The following is a 15649-nucleotide window of genomic DNA, read 5'->3' as shown; positions in this document are numbered from 1 at the left end:
TGGGCTGGCTTAATCAATATAACAAGGGAAATTTATCTTTCTTGTGGTTGCTGTGATTTGGGATGTCTTGAAAGAAAACTTCCATGTATCCTTGTCAGTAACAGGGGGGTGCGAAACACATTTTTGTGGTTTATATTTTAAGAGCATACAAACCAACTAATACTTTACGCACTACAAGCAATTGTGCAATGCTGACTGTTTAAGCAACTCATTATGGGCATCACAATAGCCAATATCATGAAAGCGTCAAGGATTTTCATTGGAGGAACACACTTCCTTCCCGTGTCAATTTGTGACACCACGGTCCATGATTGGCTACTGCTTGTTTTGTTTAACACTAGTTTCTCACGTTACAGTTCCAAAGCAAATGAAATGATGATTGTCTAGCTAACGCCATTAGGAACAACAATAATTGTGTACAGCTCTTAAACGAAGTCAGGATAAGATACGACATATTTCAAGTGAATCATCGTTATTTATTCTGCGGAGAGTAAGTATGACATGTTCTCGTTGGTCATGTCTTATGCTCCTGCATTGCTATGCTAGTTGTTAGCTTGTTGCAGGATGGTGGCGAGGGCACATGTTTGTGTATTTGGCGAAAAAAACAAACATGACCTTTGAAGCTATTTCTGTTACAAAAAAATACATTATTCGCAGAATCGGCACGGCTTTTTTGGTGATTTTATAGTTACCGAAATAGCTAGCGGTTTTGTAATTTTTAGTAGTCTAGTTTCTGATCCAGATTATGGTTTGTTGAAAGCGAGACATTGGATCATTTCCGATCTTACCATTGGTCAAAGTATGATCCGTACACAACCATACCAATTCTTCCATCTATTGACTCCTTAAGTTAATTTTTTTACATCCAATGTAAGCTGCAAATACTGTATGCTGCATCCACTACAGAGTGCTGCACTGTAAAGGTATGTGTCAATACAAAACTTTGGTTAAAATGTGCTGAGCGTTTTATTGAAGTATAGGGATGGTCATCACCCTGGTTTTGACCATAGTTAGCCAACAGGCCAATTTTCTTGGGTAATTTGGCTACTTGTTCGTTCTGCAGGACTTTTTATGGGTTGCAGGCCATTCTTTTTGATGATGATAACAGACTGTAAGATACAGGCTTAAGTCCCTCCTTTTCTTTTGGTTGAATACCAAAATTAAAAAAACAGAATTAAAAAGATGCATCTGGCTTATCCTCTTTATTTTATGTTATCTTCTGGTTAAATACATAAACTTTAATTTATCTTATGAAATTTACTCAAGAAAAAAAATTCCCCAAATTATCAAAAACAGTAAAAAAAACAAAAGAAAAACATTAATTACATGGCCAAGTTTAAATGGCCATCCTCATTTAAACTTGGCCATGTAATTTGTTTTTAATACTGTTTTTGATAATTTGGTGACACTTTTTTTCTTGAGTTAGTACTCTGTCTCTCTGATGATGTTATGTCAAGTGTCGGCAACCTTTTTGACATTGAGTGCCATTTTTTTATTTTCCTGGTCAGTAGCTATGAGTCAATATTTCATTTATTTTAATTGTTTATTTTTAATTATAAATTGTATTATCAGCAGAACAGTTTGATTGAAAAATGTGTACAAAACCTGATGATTATGGTATAATTATGATCCTGGATGTAAATTTTCACAGAGCATCTTTTGAAAGTGCTTTTAATGAAAGACTGTCCATTTGTACAACACAGTTAATGTCACAAATGTTCTTATTTGATTACTGATCACAAAATTGTGTGGAATTTTCAATATTTCATATATTATGTCATACATTTTTCAAAATCGCTCAAAGGGTAATAACTAGCATGCAAGTAACAGCGAGAGAGAAACAGACTCTTATTTATATTAAGTTTTTCGTAACCGCATTCCAATCTGCATATTTATGTAATCCTCATCAGGGACGCCTGCAGGATTTAAAATGAGTGTATGCACAGAAATCTGCCTAATAATCCTTATATCTAGTGGGGTCCGGGGGCATGCTCCCCCCAAAAAAACCAATAAAGCCTTCAATTCTGGAATGCTCAATTTCCAATGTGCTCTAAATCCTCGTGGTGGCGTAGTGACTCACCTCAATCCGGGTGGCGGTGGACAAATCTCAATTGCCACCACGTCTGAGATGGTCAATCTGCACATTTCATCACATGGTTTGTTTAGCGCGTTAACGCAAGAGAGCATGTGAGGAGGCTTCACGCTACTCTCTATATGCGCCACGCCCCACCGAGAGCGAACCACATTATAGCGGCCATGAGGAATTTACCCCATGTGACTCTACCCTCTCTACCAACCAGGAGCCCAGGCTGGAGTCACTCAGCACGCCCTGGATTCAAACTCACGACTCCAGGGTTTGTAGTCAGGCTTGAGCTACCCAGGCCCCCTAATTCTGGTGACTTTGAGATAAGCATTCATTTATTTTTCTCGAGTATGATTAGCATTCATGTAACTATTGGCTAAAGCATTTCTTCCAGTAACTGTTCAGACTGATGCGTTTTCGTGCTAAAAAAGCAAAACGCACCACACGAATAAAGCAGAGAGCAAGTGTCTCAAGATGCGTTTTTATCAGTTGAAGACGTTTTTTGACACACATTTACATATTTATGCATTTGGCAGATGCTTGTATCCAAAGCGACTTGCAGTGCAATTATTACAGGGACAATCCCCCCGGAGCAACCTGGAGTTCAAGGACACAATGGTGGTGGCTGTGGGAATCGAACCAGCAACCTTCTGATTAACAGTTATGTGCTTTAGCCCACTACGCCACCACCACTCTAAAAATGCAGTGCTCCTGTGAGATGATAAAAACACAGTGAAACGTGATGCGGTTTTCAAAAGACATCCATCTAGCTACTGTTTATATGGAATACGATTGAAAAACAGTGCGAGTGGATGCAAAAACACGTTCAGTTTGAACAGCCCCTTGTTCACATGACACAGCACTACCTGAAGTTTCTCAACATTTCCTCTCAAAAAGACAGCCTTTTGTTTCAGTTGGGTGTAGGTAAATGTACACTGTATCCATCACTGTATTTGTAAATATCTTGATACTGTTTTAATGTGTGAGAAACCACTCCAAATTATTCAGTGAGAAAGTGCTCTGAACGGATTGTACTGAATCACAAACCGATTCAGACTGTTTTGCAAGCCTGTTTGGCCAATTCAACTGACTCAAAATAATTATTAATTTGCAAATTGGGCATTGTTAGTTGTTTTAAACAGACAACTGAAATATGGGACACATTTCATGATTGATAAAATATTCTGAGAGTAAATATTTCTCAGGTCAGTCAGAGCACTCGTGGTATGCACTGTACATATGACCATACAACTGCAGGCGGCCCTGTTCCTCATGACATGCAGCATATTTTCATCATCTGAATGGGAGACCAAACGCTATTAAAGTGTGACAAGACTTGCACTGTGTGTGCAAGCCATTCACAAGCAGATCAACTATTTGGCCCTTTTTGTGAATCACACCTGCAAAATCCTAAAACTTTAGTTCCAGGTTTAATTTATATTTTGAATAGACTATGATTTTTGAACCGCATGATGTGGGTTTATGTTTTCTCTGTGACCATGGTTTAAGGAGGGTGTACCTGTATGCTGGGTTGGAAATCTCAAGGATTAATAATGGTGTTTTCCTTATTACATCACGTGTTGTTCTGAAAACAAAAAGAAACAAATGAAATATGAATGTAGGCTGTCATCCTCGCAGCCTGACCGAAGCAAAGTGGGGACTTTTATTCGCGTGAAGTGCTGCTTGCTTGTAATGCTTGAATGGCTTGCACGCCCAACGCAAGTCTCATCACACTTTAATAGTGTTTAGGCTCCCATTCAACTGATGAAATCACACTGTGTGATCACGAGGAAGGATAACATCATGAAGTTGATTGGAATGCTGGTGCAAACTTTATATAAATAAGATATATATAAATATCCTCTTTCGCCATTGCTGCCATGCCAGTGATTACCCATCCTCATGCCAATACTGGCACACTGACACACAATACTGGTAGGTTGCCGACCCCTGTGATATGTTATGGTCTTGCACCCATTTTTTATGTAGCTGTAACTAGCTGTGTTGGTCTGGTGATTTATAATAAAAAACAATATGGTGTGTATATTGTTGGCTTAGCTGTTAAACTTTAGGTTGTGAACTAGGCTGAAACAGAATTACATAACAGCCCAGTGTTATCTGAGGTAATCCCACCTCTTGCAAGACAGGAATTCACAGCCTGGAGTTAGTTGGAAATTACGACCCTGGAAGCCTGCCTGTGGGTGGGGGACCATGTTTTGCAGGAAAACGTTCCTCACATTATAAGCCTGTATCCTACAGCTAACACTATATGGTGGATTATTGGCGTCACTCTATAGAAGTTCGTGTGAAATAATTTCAAAATCTGGTTACAGATGGTTTTGTGTGGGAATCGGCAAGAAAAAAATTGGGCTACATCAAATAGCATTATTAGAAAACACTTATAAGTTAAGGGTAACATTTGCTTGGTTGGTTCTTCTAGTTTGCAGTGATGTTTTGAAAAATATGCCTGTTGAAAAGCACATTCTTTGAAAATATGAAATGTCATCTGTGTGTCTATATCATGTGGCAGCAAGCTCCTTATTGAGATACTAACTATTGTTTTGTGTCATCTGTTGACAGGAAGAAGACAAGAACCTTGGTCATTGGGAAGCAGCCCATTACCAGATGAATACCCCTCCTGATCTACTGTAGTATTTTTTTTCCTGTTACCTTTTCATTAAGATGGCCCCCCTTCTTCTCTTCAGGTTGCCACACTGATCACCTCTGCTGCAACACACAATGGAGAGGAAACGCAGAAAGAAATGAAAACTCAAGCCATGTGTTATTCAGGCTTGCTAGAGTTCTGGACCTAAGCTTTTTTAAAACTGCAACTTTAAGTTTGTTACCTTTGCGGACACATGCATCTTTGGACGGGAAATTAGCTGAAACGGACCACAGGGACCATGAGCATACGGCTGTGTTTGCTTATGGCCATGCTTGGGGGTCTTTTGCCTCTGGTGGGCACAGAGAAAGAGAGTGGACCTCTCTCCACTCTCTTTCCTCTGCTAAATGCTGATGCACTCTTGAGCCCGAACTGCTCACAGCTCACACTCAAACTGAACTTTTCTACCAAAGTGGTTAAGCATGGTAAGTGAAGTCTTATATCATTGTCTTCAATAGTGGGCAACTGATGAGGATTTTTCAGTGGATCAACTTTAGACAGCAGGTTGTCCAAAATAATGCAGACACCGTTATACATAGTTGTAAAAAATGTTTTGTAGTGAGAATGTTTTGCAAAATAATGCCATGAAAAATGTGTATTTAACTTCATACAAAGTACAGTAAACATAAAAAACGAAATCAATATTTAATGACCACCCAAAGTACCAATACTTCTAGGTACACTTGTGCACAGTTTTTCAAGGTTGTTTGTAGATAGGTTATTCCAAGGATTTTGTGGTCTATGATCTTGTTTAGGCTGACTCAATTGCTTCTGTCGACAGTAGTCATGTATTCCCAAACTCAATGACCCTGTTTACACTGGTTTTAAGATGTGCCTCAGGTGATCAGATCACATGTGGTCCGGAATGACACATTCAGGCATGAAAACTCCTCACCTTTTAACTAAATTTGCGTTTTGAAACCAAAATGGGTCACCTACGTGATTTGTGCAGATCCGATGAGTAAATATTATGGGGGGTGGGGTGTCGTGGCCAGCATTTACCTGCTAGTTACCATAAACTTTGCAATGTAACCAATCATCACTCCTAATGCCGAAACCTGACAGCCAATCCGAGTCAGAGTAGGGCAGGTTTTTTTCTTCTTCAAAGTCTGCTACACCGCTTGTCTGACAACTGGACAAACTGCCGAACGAACTGCACGTCGGAAAGCAAGCCTGAGGTAAGTTAGCTTACAATGTTAACTGTGCTGTCAGATACAGTGATGTTGCCAGTTTCATTATTTAGAAGAGCGCAAGGCTGAGACAGCCGCTGAGGTGGTAGAGCGGGTCGGATGCTAATCACAGGGTTTGTGGTTCGATTCCCGGCCCACATGACTTCACATGCTGAAGTGTCCTTGGGCAAGACACTGAACCCCATGTTGGTCCCAATGGCAGGCTAGCGCCTTGCATGGCAGCTCTGCCGCCATTGGTGTATAAGTGTGTGTGAATGGATGATTGGGACACAGTGTAAAGCGCTTTGGTAATCTCTAAGGTTTAAAAAAGCGCTATATAAGTTCAGACCATTTTCCATTTACATGCTGCTAAACAGAGAAAACGGGCCCTTGAGACTCTGGTTCAGGTGAAAAATAAAAACAGACCCCTCTTACATTTTGTGGAATGACTTGCCTCCACACATTAAAATGGCCCCCATATTTTATGTGTTTTATGTGTTATATTTTCTATTTATTCTTTGTGCAGCACTTTAGTAACCTTGTTGTTTTATAAAATGTGCTATATAAATAAAGTTGATTGGATTTTTTTGCTGGCGTATCCTTCTCACCTTTTTTTTAAATTTTTTAATTTTTTACCCCTGACCAGTTTTCATGCCTGCACATTGCTGTTTACACCTGGTTGCTTAAATATGTCTCCTATGACCAATTGGACCGTATTTCAAGGGGAGGGTCTCTGTTTCATGATGACATGCATTTATAACTATGTCCTTTTGTTACTGTATGATTTCTTTTGGGTGCTGAAAATCGCCTGTTTTTATGTGAAGCGACTAGGCTTGCAGCGGTATACTGGTTTCTGGTTCTTTCTGGTATTCCTGCCATGGTTCTCCCATTGAAGATATTTCGGCGGCCGCCCAAGTGAAAGCCTATTTAGGACTGCCGAGGCAGATTTCATGATAATCTCGCAAACAGCTAAAGGCTTCTAATCTGCACTTTCGCACTAGTGTAACAAGCTCGGATCATGATCTGCTCTTCTCTCTGGCGCACACGTGCAACAACAGGGCTTCCCTCGATATTGCGGTGCGCAGACATCAAAACTGATTTGACCAATTTAAATTCTATTGAGACTTTTCTTGTTTAACGCATTATGGGAAACTTAAGTCGAATCTCTCCAACAGTAGGCAGCCCTGGCATGCCAAACAGCACTGAGGAGGAAGAGAGCAACACTGTGCTATGTGCCAAAAAAAATTATTACACACCATCACCTTTACATATTTGTTTCATGATTTTACATGAGTTTGTTATATTTTGACAATGTTATAGTTTCATATGAAATCATCTAAAGGTAGAATCTATTAGACCTTATTTTATATCAACAGTGGCAGTTGTAGTTAAAAGTTTCAAGATGTTTCAGCTAGTATTTATTTTTCAGAAATACTATAATTTGTTATTATTCTTATTATTATTACTATTATTTAAGACTAGCTACACTGACCTAACCATGGTAATAAGGAGCCTTTCCTTCTGTGTAATATGTGTGTCCTGTTTGAAATTAGGAAACAAACGGGATATTAAAGAGCTCATATAAGTAAATATGCTCTTCAATTTTTAAAAGGGGGGAGAGAAAACTTCCTGTAGATTTCAACAACAAAAATAATGTCACTTGATGCATGTCCTTGATGCAAAACCATGAACAAAACTATGCAACATAAAAGGAAATGCATCCCAGGATACATTAAATACAGGTTACGTTTTTACTATGGTGGGTCCCCACTTGATTTCCAATGTAAAATCTGTCCTAAACGGGTGTAGCCTAAATGGGGAAACAGGTCTATACCATCTGTTGCTGGACTCCTAATGAAACACTAAAGCAGAAGAGAAAAATAAACTGTCTTAAGACAAATGCTTTTTGTGATGCATCTAATGTGCTTAATGCTTTTGCACATTATTTTATATATACAATATGCATATACCATATATATATACTCTTGAAAGGTAATGAATTGTGCAAAACATTTCTGAAATTAGCTCTTAATTTACACAACAGATTTTGGAACTCACACAAATATGTTCTAACATTTCTGTTAACTGGTCAAGCAGGTATGGTTATCTCATAATGACAAGATATCTGTTGAGTAATCAGTCAGGTTTAAATCTGTCTATTTATAATTGTCAATGACTAAACTTTTAATGTGTGTTTTGTTAAGTTCTTTGATACAACCTTTGCTGTTTTGTCTGCTCCAGCAACTACTATATTTTGTAACAAAAGTGGGTTAAATCAGTGCATTTGGTTAACTTGTTTTAAACTTTGGAACCACGTGGAGAATATTGAATTCCCCATAGAACTACATGTTCGCACACATAATTTAGTGCTGCAATTTAGTTTTTAGTGTTGATAATGACATACATTTTAGCTATCAGCCTGTTATTACGTTTATTGTGGGTTTAAAGCAGCAGTTGCCCTGCTCTGTGAAATTTAGGGCAGGATGAAACATTAGTGCTTCAGGTCAAACTGTCTGTTTCTGTGGTATAATGTACCCCACTGTACTGCAGATCTCTGTCAGTAAGCTGCCCGTTTATTTGCTAGATCATGCCGTCTTCTTGGATGGTTTGTTTGTGTGTTCACTGGCGGCTAGCCCAGAGTGTGTTGGCTGTGCATTCTTTAGACTTCATCTTAAACCTGCATTGTTTTCAGTGGGCCCGTAATTTATTACATTGGGTGTGGCGTATATGTTTATGTGGGGGGAGTGGTATACAAAACCAGAACATAACATGACATTTATAGTGGCCTGATTACTGGTCTATGAATGTGCCTTTTATGCCATCCTCTAAAGTTTTTTTTCATTCCTATTTCCTTCAACCATATCTATGAATGGTGAGACTGGCAATGTAGTCAGTTTATGTGGTAATAGTTTTAATTTTTGACAATTAAGTTGATAAACAGGACCAATTTAGTAGGTTTCCTTTGTCTAAAAACAGGCATATATTCTATATAAATAAAGAAAATGCAGAACAACAAAGATTGAATAAGCTGGTTATCAAGCCTATACGTTTACAAATGAAAAGTCTTTCCATGTTGGCTGTCAAACCTTCAAACAAGACAATAATGTATACTCCCCAAAGCCATTAAATCCCTGAGCTTTCATGCTTTCTTGCATTTTCCCCTGTACTCTTTGACATTTTCTAAGTCGCACAAAGCACTCTGAAGTACAACCCCATTTCAAGGCATACTAACAATGTTGAGGTTTGTTGCAAATTAATTGCATAAACTTTTAAAATGTTCCTTTACCCAACCTGCTTTCACTCACCAGCAATTTTAACTGTATTTCTGCTAAAGGGATAGTTCACCCAAAGATACAATTCTGTCATCATTTACTCACCCTCATGATGTTTTCAAACCTGTAAGACTTTGTTTCTTTTCTGGAACACAAAAGGTGTTTGACAGAATTTAGCCTCAGTCACACTTCATTTTCATTGCATGGAAAAAAAGATGCAATTAAAGTGAATGTGATTGAGGCTAAAATTCTGCTAATTATTTCCTCTTGTGTTCCACAATAGAACAACATATGGGTTTGTAATAACATGAGGGTGAGTAGTAAATGATGATGGAATTAAAAAATATTTTTTGAACTAACCCTTTAAAGTCTGAATGTGATTGTTGATGCAAGATTGAATCCGTTTGAATGATGATTCAACATGCTTTTTGAGGAGCGTCTCCCTGTCAGTAAATAGATATTCTTTTAATGCCAGTTTGCTTAACTTTGTAGAACTTGCGGGCCTGAAGTAATGCAACTGCAGTAGTTGTATAAGATTTGCAGGATCAGACCATGTCTCAGTCTTCTGCTCTCCCTCTGTCTCTTTTCTAGAGTACATTGTTGCATTTAACGGTTACTTCACAGCCAAAGCTCGCAGTCATTTCATCAGCAGCGCCCTGCGAGATGTAGATGCGGTGAACTGGCGTATCGTACGGCGGAAAAATCCTGCCAGCGATTACCCCAGTGACTTTGAGGTGGTGGAGATCCGGCAGGATGTCCGTAGCAGTCTGCTCAACCTGCAGGACCACCCCTACATCAAGCGAGTGACGCCACAGCGCATGGTCCTCCGCAGCCTCAAAGTGACTGACTGTAAGTAGTACTGTACTTCATAACACTGACATTCAGAACTGGTATTTGAAGAGTTACCTTTACAAACCCCATTATGCCTCCTACACACTACATGACTTTCAAAGACATCGGATTGTGGTACCATTCATATTACACAACGGTCTGTCTTGTCATTAGAGTTTTCAAATTAAATGAGGAATCGGCAACAGGGGTAGAACACATTACAAAACATTTCACTGTTGACGAATCCCAGACGACTCTGCTTGGACTCCAAATTATGTTTCACAACAGAGTATACACGAGAAGTGATACGAGATACGAAAACAAATGCATGATCATATGTTATGCATTTCAGAATATGATGTGTATGGTTTTTAATCGCCTCAAGGCATCATATATTTTATTTGGTTACAATATAAAAAGTACCTCCTACTGAAAAATCTACCTATTTGCTTACTTGACTCTCCAAGAGAATTGGCAATTTCTCTTCAACTCTTCTCTTTCTCCACCCAGTTGTGATACAGTTCAGATGAAACATCAAATAGGCACTGGTGCTCATGCCAATGTTCCACTAAATTTTCCTCCATTTATTCGGTCCAATGAGACTTTCTTGATACCGCAGCCATGCTAGTTGATGTTCTGTTGCAGGTACTTCAGGACTCCTCCCACTGAAACTTCCCGTGCCCCGTTTCTTGCTCACTCACTGTCTGTAGGTCAACGCTGCAGTTGTGTTCAGTCAAAATACATTTCACATTGTGCGATTTGGAATTGCAGACAGGTCCAGATATTTAACATTCTAGATATCTCGCTTACATCGGCGACGTGTGTGCGATTCTCTCAGATTGCGTCTTTGATAATTCATAGATTACGTTCGGGAGAGATTTCAGGCTTTTGTCAGCGATCTCCACAAAACTGTCAGTGAGTGAATATCGGGCCTATAATCGTGTAAACTCGGCATTAAAGATTTTGATAATGGACTTAACCCCAGGCTGCTCCAAAGGACTGTCCCTCTAACTTTACATGGTGCCATTCGATGTTGGCATTACACCCTTACAGAACTTCTGTCTTGCTGATCTGCCAAGAGCACAGTGTTTGGTTGAAGGCAAATGCTTTATTTTTGTAGCAGGCATATTTGTGTTTTAAATGCATTTGTTTATGTGACTGCTGTGCTGAACTAATGGATCGGTTTGATTTTGTGCCAGCTTCCCCAAGCGTATAGTGATTTTGAGATTAGAAGAACAAATGTGTTTGGATGTGAATAGTAGTTTCATCAGACCATATGATAGCATGAATTGCTACAGTTTTGCAGCTCCTTTCTTTTCTTTCTCTGTACTATTAAAAGTACTTTTAGCACACACTTTGTATTTTTTGTCTCTGCTCTTATATATTGACTAGATATTTCCCTTGTGTAGAGTTAATCTCGCTTGAATGCCATAATACATGTCAGTGAGTGATTTGATCTTTAGTCTTGGTTTTAAATATAAATTGATTGAACTAGTTCATAAATTGATCTAATTGATTTATAAGTAAGTTGGTATGAATCAAAAGGATTGATCAATCACATATAATTGAAAGCGTCATGGAAATTCAATGCACAAAGTGTGTGAAGTCTGGTATTTATAAAGGTTCCTGTCTCACTTGAGCCCTATAGTGCTGTTGTGAGTTTGTGATTTTAAAGAAGTGTTAAATAATTAATTTGATCTTCCCCAGCTTTCTTACGGATGATGACAGCAGCAGGGTTTGAACTGAATAGGAAGTATTTGTTTACCTCATGGAGTGGAGGAAACAACTCCCAGAAGAGTTTTAGGTGATAAAATGCAGTGTTACCCACTTTGCAAATCCACCATCAGTGTCAAAAGACCCCAGAAGAATGATTTATTGTTTACTAGCTAGCTCCGCTCCTGTATAATAATAATAATAATAATATCTTAATTGAGGAGGATAATTTTTTTTTATTTGATAAAAAGAAATGTGCATAAACTACGATAGAAGCATATTTATCAATACACTCTTATTGAATTCATTAGGAATTCAATATGTGCATAAAAAAAAAGAAGTATTGTGACAATAAACCAGCAGACCAATCATCGGATCTGAAATGTTGCTCTGGACATCTTAAAATAACAGTGTCTACAAAATCCAAAGCCTGCACAGAGTTTGCCGAGCAAATAAGTTGAACACAAACTTGAACTGTGCCGAAGAGCAGGTTTATTGACACTTTTGAAAAATATCATATAGTTCTGCACAGCAAAGGCATAAATATGGTGTAACGCACACACATGGTGCTCCCGGAATAGTGTGACACGCTGTCACTCCCAGACATGAGACAAGTTCTTTAAATGTTTTGTCTGTGTGCTCTAAACCATTAGAATTTTTGTAATAAAAGAGTCACAGTGGCTACAATTTATCCAGAAGTGATTTAGATTTTGTTCTTTTGAACACAAGGGATGGAAACCCGTCTTTATTCACACGTTGTTTTTGCGATATTGTGTTTTTTTTCTGCATAAATAAAATTTGGACAACTTGAATGGAAACAGCTATTCTCTCTAGCTCTTCAACCACACTTTATACATACCACAGCTTATGAAAAGAGACCCAACTAAGCCAATTATTATGTATTTGTTCTTAACACCAAACTACCTCTAATGATAACCCCTGGTCATGGTTTGAGAGCGTATATGCAAGTAATTATCATTTAAATTATTTCAGGGTCAGCCCTACAAGAGTGAAAGTCAGAGATTGAAATGTAATATAGTTACAGTATATGCTCTAGTCTTGTCTCTGTAGCTCTAGCGGGAATTAATGAGCAGTAATCAGCCAGAAAGGAATCGTGACATGTCGGAACCGGTCGAGGTGGTTAGCTCTGCAATTCAGCCACGCTTAGACACCTACGGTTCCTTTCTGAGAACTGCTCTATACAAGAGCTTTTTCCACTCTTCACCTCATCTCTTCTACATCAATGTGAAGGCCCAATCACTATTATCTCTCTGCATTGTTTTAAAAAGGGTGGAAATATTCGTGAAATCTGAGGCTACCTGTCCCTGGTTTCACTGGCAGTTATTCAAGGGGCTAATAAAACGGAAGTTGAGATTTGACTGGCTAGGCTGGTTTTAGACAAATGAGATGAGGGAATATTGCATTGTGCATTTATTTTGCCCATATTTAATATTTGTTATTGTTCAACACTGTTTACTTTTGGAATATTAATTTAAATATTGCTGCAAGTGCCAATTATTGGGGTGTAGGCACATTGGAAAAGAGGAGAAATAACCAAAATTTCAAAGTGCATATGAATGTAGACTTAATGTAGGGATACACTGATACTGGTATCTGAATCGGTCCGATACCACGCTCATGTACCGATACTCCTAAAAATGCTCTGATACCAAAGATCGATACCATCTGACTAACGAATGTCATTACATAAACATTCAGTGCACCGATTAAAATCACGTCATGTCCTAATGAGATTATTTAACAGCATAAACTGTGATTTAATGAGATCAACAGATTGTTTGCACGTGCAGCGTTTTAAATGTGAGTGCTTGTGAAGGTGTGGAGCTGGTGTTGTGCAGGCATAGCAGGGCTCCAGACTAACTTATGAGCCATTGACTCCTAAACTGAAATATTAATGAGCCAAATGGCTGTTTTTAGTAGCCAAATCACAGATTTTTTCAGTTTAGATTGCTATTGAGAAACCAAATGGAAAGCTGAAGAAAAAGAAGTCAGCTGATAACCTATTCATCGAAGGTTTAATAAACAGTATATACTGTATAGTTGAGAAGATAAGTTTGCATTCTCTTTTGTCTCAGATGTTCACACCCCTTTCATTATTTATACAAATATAAGAGATAAAAGATTTTTATTTTATTTAGTACACTCTTTAGAATCTACATAAGCAGATATTTACATAAAGCAGAGTATGCATATAGTAGTGTGTTGTCTTCTTGAGCATCAATGAATGTTTGCACCATGCATAATAGTTGTTTACAAGTCCCTCAATTGTCCTAAGTGTCAAAAGCTGAGATACAGTGGGTACGGAAATTATTCAGACCCCTTAAATTTTTCACTCTTTGTTATATTGCAGCCATTTGCTAAAATCATTTAAGTTCATTTTTTTTCCTCATTATTGTACACACAGCACCCCATATTGACAGAAAAACACAGAATTGTTGACATTTTTGCACATTTATTAAAAGAAAAACTGAAATATCACATGGTCCTAAGTATTCAGACCCTTTGCTGTGACACTCATATATTTAACTCAGGTGCTGTCCATTTCTTCTGATCATCCTTGAGATGGTTCTACACCTTCAATTGAGTCCAGCTGTGTTTGATTATACTGATTGGACTTGATTAGGAAAGCCACACACCTGTCTATATAAGACCTTACAGCTCACAGTGCATGTCAGAGCAAATGAGAATCATGAGGTCAAAGGAACTGCCTGAAGAGCTCAGAGACAGAATTGTGGCAAGGCACAGATCTGGCCAAGGTTACAAAAAACTTTCTGCTGCCCTTAAGGTTCATAAGAGCACAGTGGCCTCCATAATCCTTAAATGGAAGACGTTTGGGACGACCAGAACCCTTCCTAGAGCTGGCCGTCCGGCCAAACTGAGCTATCGGGGAAGAAAGAGCCTTGGTGAGAGAGGTAAAGAAGAACCCAAAGATCACTGTGGCTGAGCTCCAGAGATGCAGTTGGGAGATGGGAGAAAGTTGTAGTAAGTCAACCATCACTGCAGCCATCCACCAGTCAGGGCTTTATTGCAGAGTGGCCTGACGGAAGCCTCTCCTCAGTGCAAGACACATGAAAGCCCACATGGAGTTTGCTAAAAAACACCTGAAGGACTCCAAGAAGGTGATAAATAAGATTCTCTGGTCTGATGAGACCAAGATAGAACTTTTTGGCCTTAATTCTAAGCGGTATGTGTGGATAAAACCAGGCACTGCTCATCACCTGTCCAACACAGTCTCAACAGTGAAGCATGGTGTTGGCAGCAGCATCATGCTGTGGGGGTGTTTTTCAGCTGCAGGGACAGGACGACTGGTTGCAATCGAGGGGAAAGATGAATGCGGCCAAGTACAGGGATATCCTGGACAAAAACCTTCTCCAGAGTGCTCTGGACCTCAGACTGGGCCGAAGGTTCACCTTCCAACAAGACAATGACCCTAAGCACACCGCTAAAATAACGAAGGAGTGGCTTCACAACAACTCCGTGACTATTCTTGAATGGCCCAGCCAGAGCCCTGACTTAAACCCAATTGAGCATCTCTGGAGAGACCTGAAAATCGCTGTCCACCAATGTTTACCATCCAACCTGACAGAACTGGAGAGGATCTGCAAGGAGGAATGGCAGAGGATACCCAAATCCAGATGTGAAAAACTTATTGCATCTTTCCCAAAAAGACTCATGGCTGCATTAGATCAAAAGGGTGCTGCTTCTAAATACTGAACAAAGGGTCCGAATACTTAGGACCATGTGATATTTCAGTTTTTCTTTTTTAATAAATGTGCAAAAATGTCAACAATTCTGTGTTTTTTCTGTCAATATGGGGTGCTGTGTGTACAATAATGAGGAAAAAAAATTAATTAAACTTAAATGATTTTAGCAAATGGCTGCAATATAACAAAGAGTG

At 38.9% G+C, this 15649-nt stretch overlaps 1 protein-coding gene across 4 annotated transcripts in view; it reads left to right on the top strand.

Moving 5' to 3' along the window:
- The first annotated feature begins 343 nt into the window (after window positions 1–343).
- The window catches only part of LOC127623161 (membrane-bound transcription factor site-1 protease-like), a 42855-nt gene continuing 27549 nt past the window's right edge, over window positions 344–15649 (top strand). For 2 of the 4 annotated variants that reach the window (XM_052097452.1, XM_052097449.1), the window contains exons 1-3: window positions 344–490; window positions 4664–5170; window positions 9778–10035. In XM_052097452.1, coding sequence (XP_051953412.1) covers window positions 4987–5170; window positions 9778–10035 — 442 coding nt within the window. In that variant the 5' untranslated portion in view covers window positions 344–490; window positions 4664–4986. The other 2 variants (XM_052097450.1, XM_052097451.1) reach the window with 2 other exon arrangements.

The sequence above is a fragment of the Xyrauchen texanus genome, chromosome 29 (genome assembly GCF_025860055.1).
Source record: "Xyrauchen texanus isolate HMW12.3.18 chromosome 29, RBS_HiC_50CHRs, whole genome shotgun sequence".
NCBI classification, from domain to species: Eukaryota; Metazoa; Chordata; class Actinopteri; order Cypriniformes; family Catostomidae; genus Xyrauchen; species Xyrauchen texanus.
The sequence above is the reverse complement of the archived record's forward strand: the minus strand, read 5'-3'. Positions and strand labels throughout refer to the sequence as shown.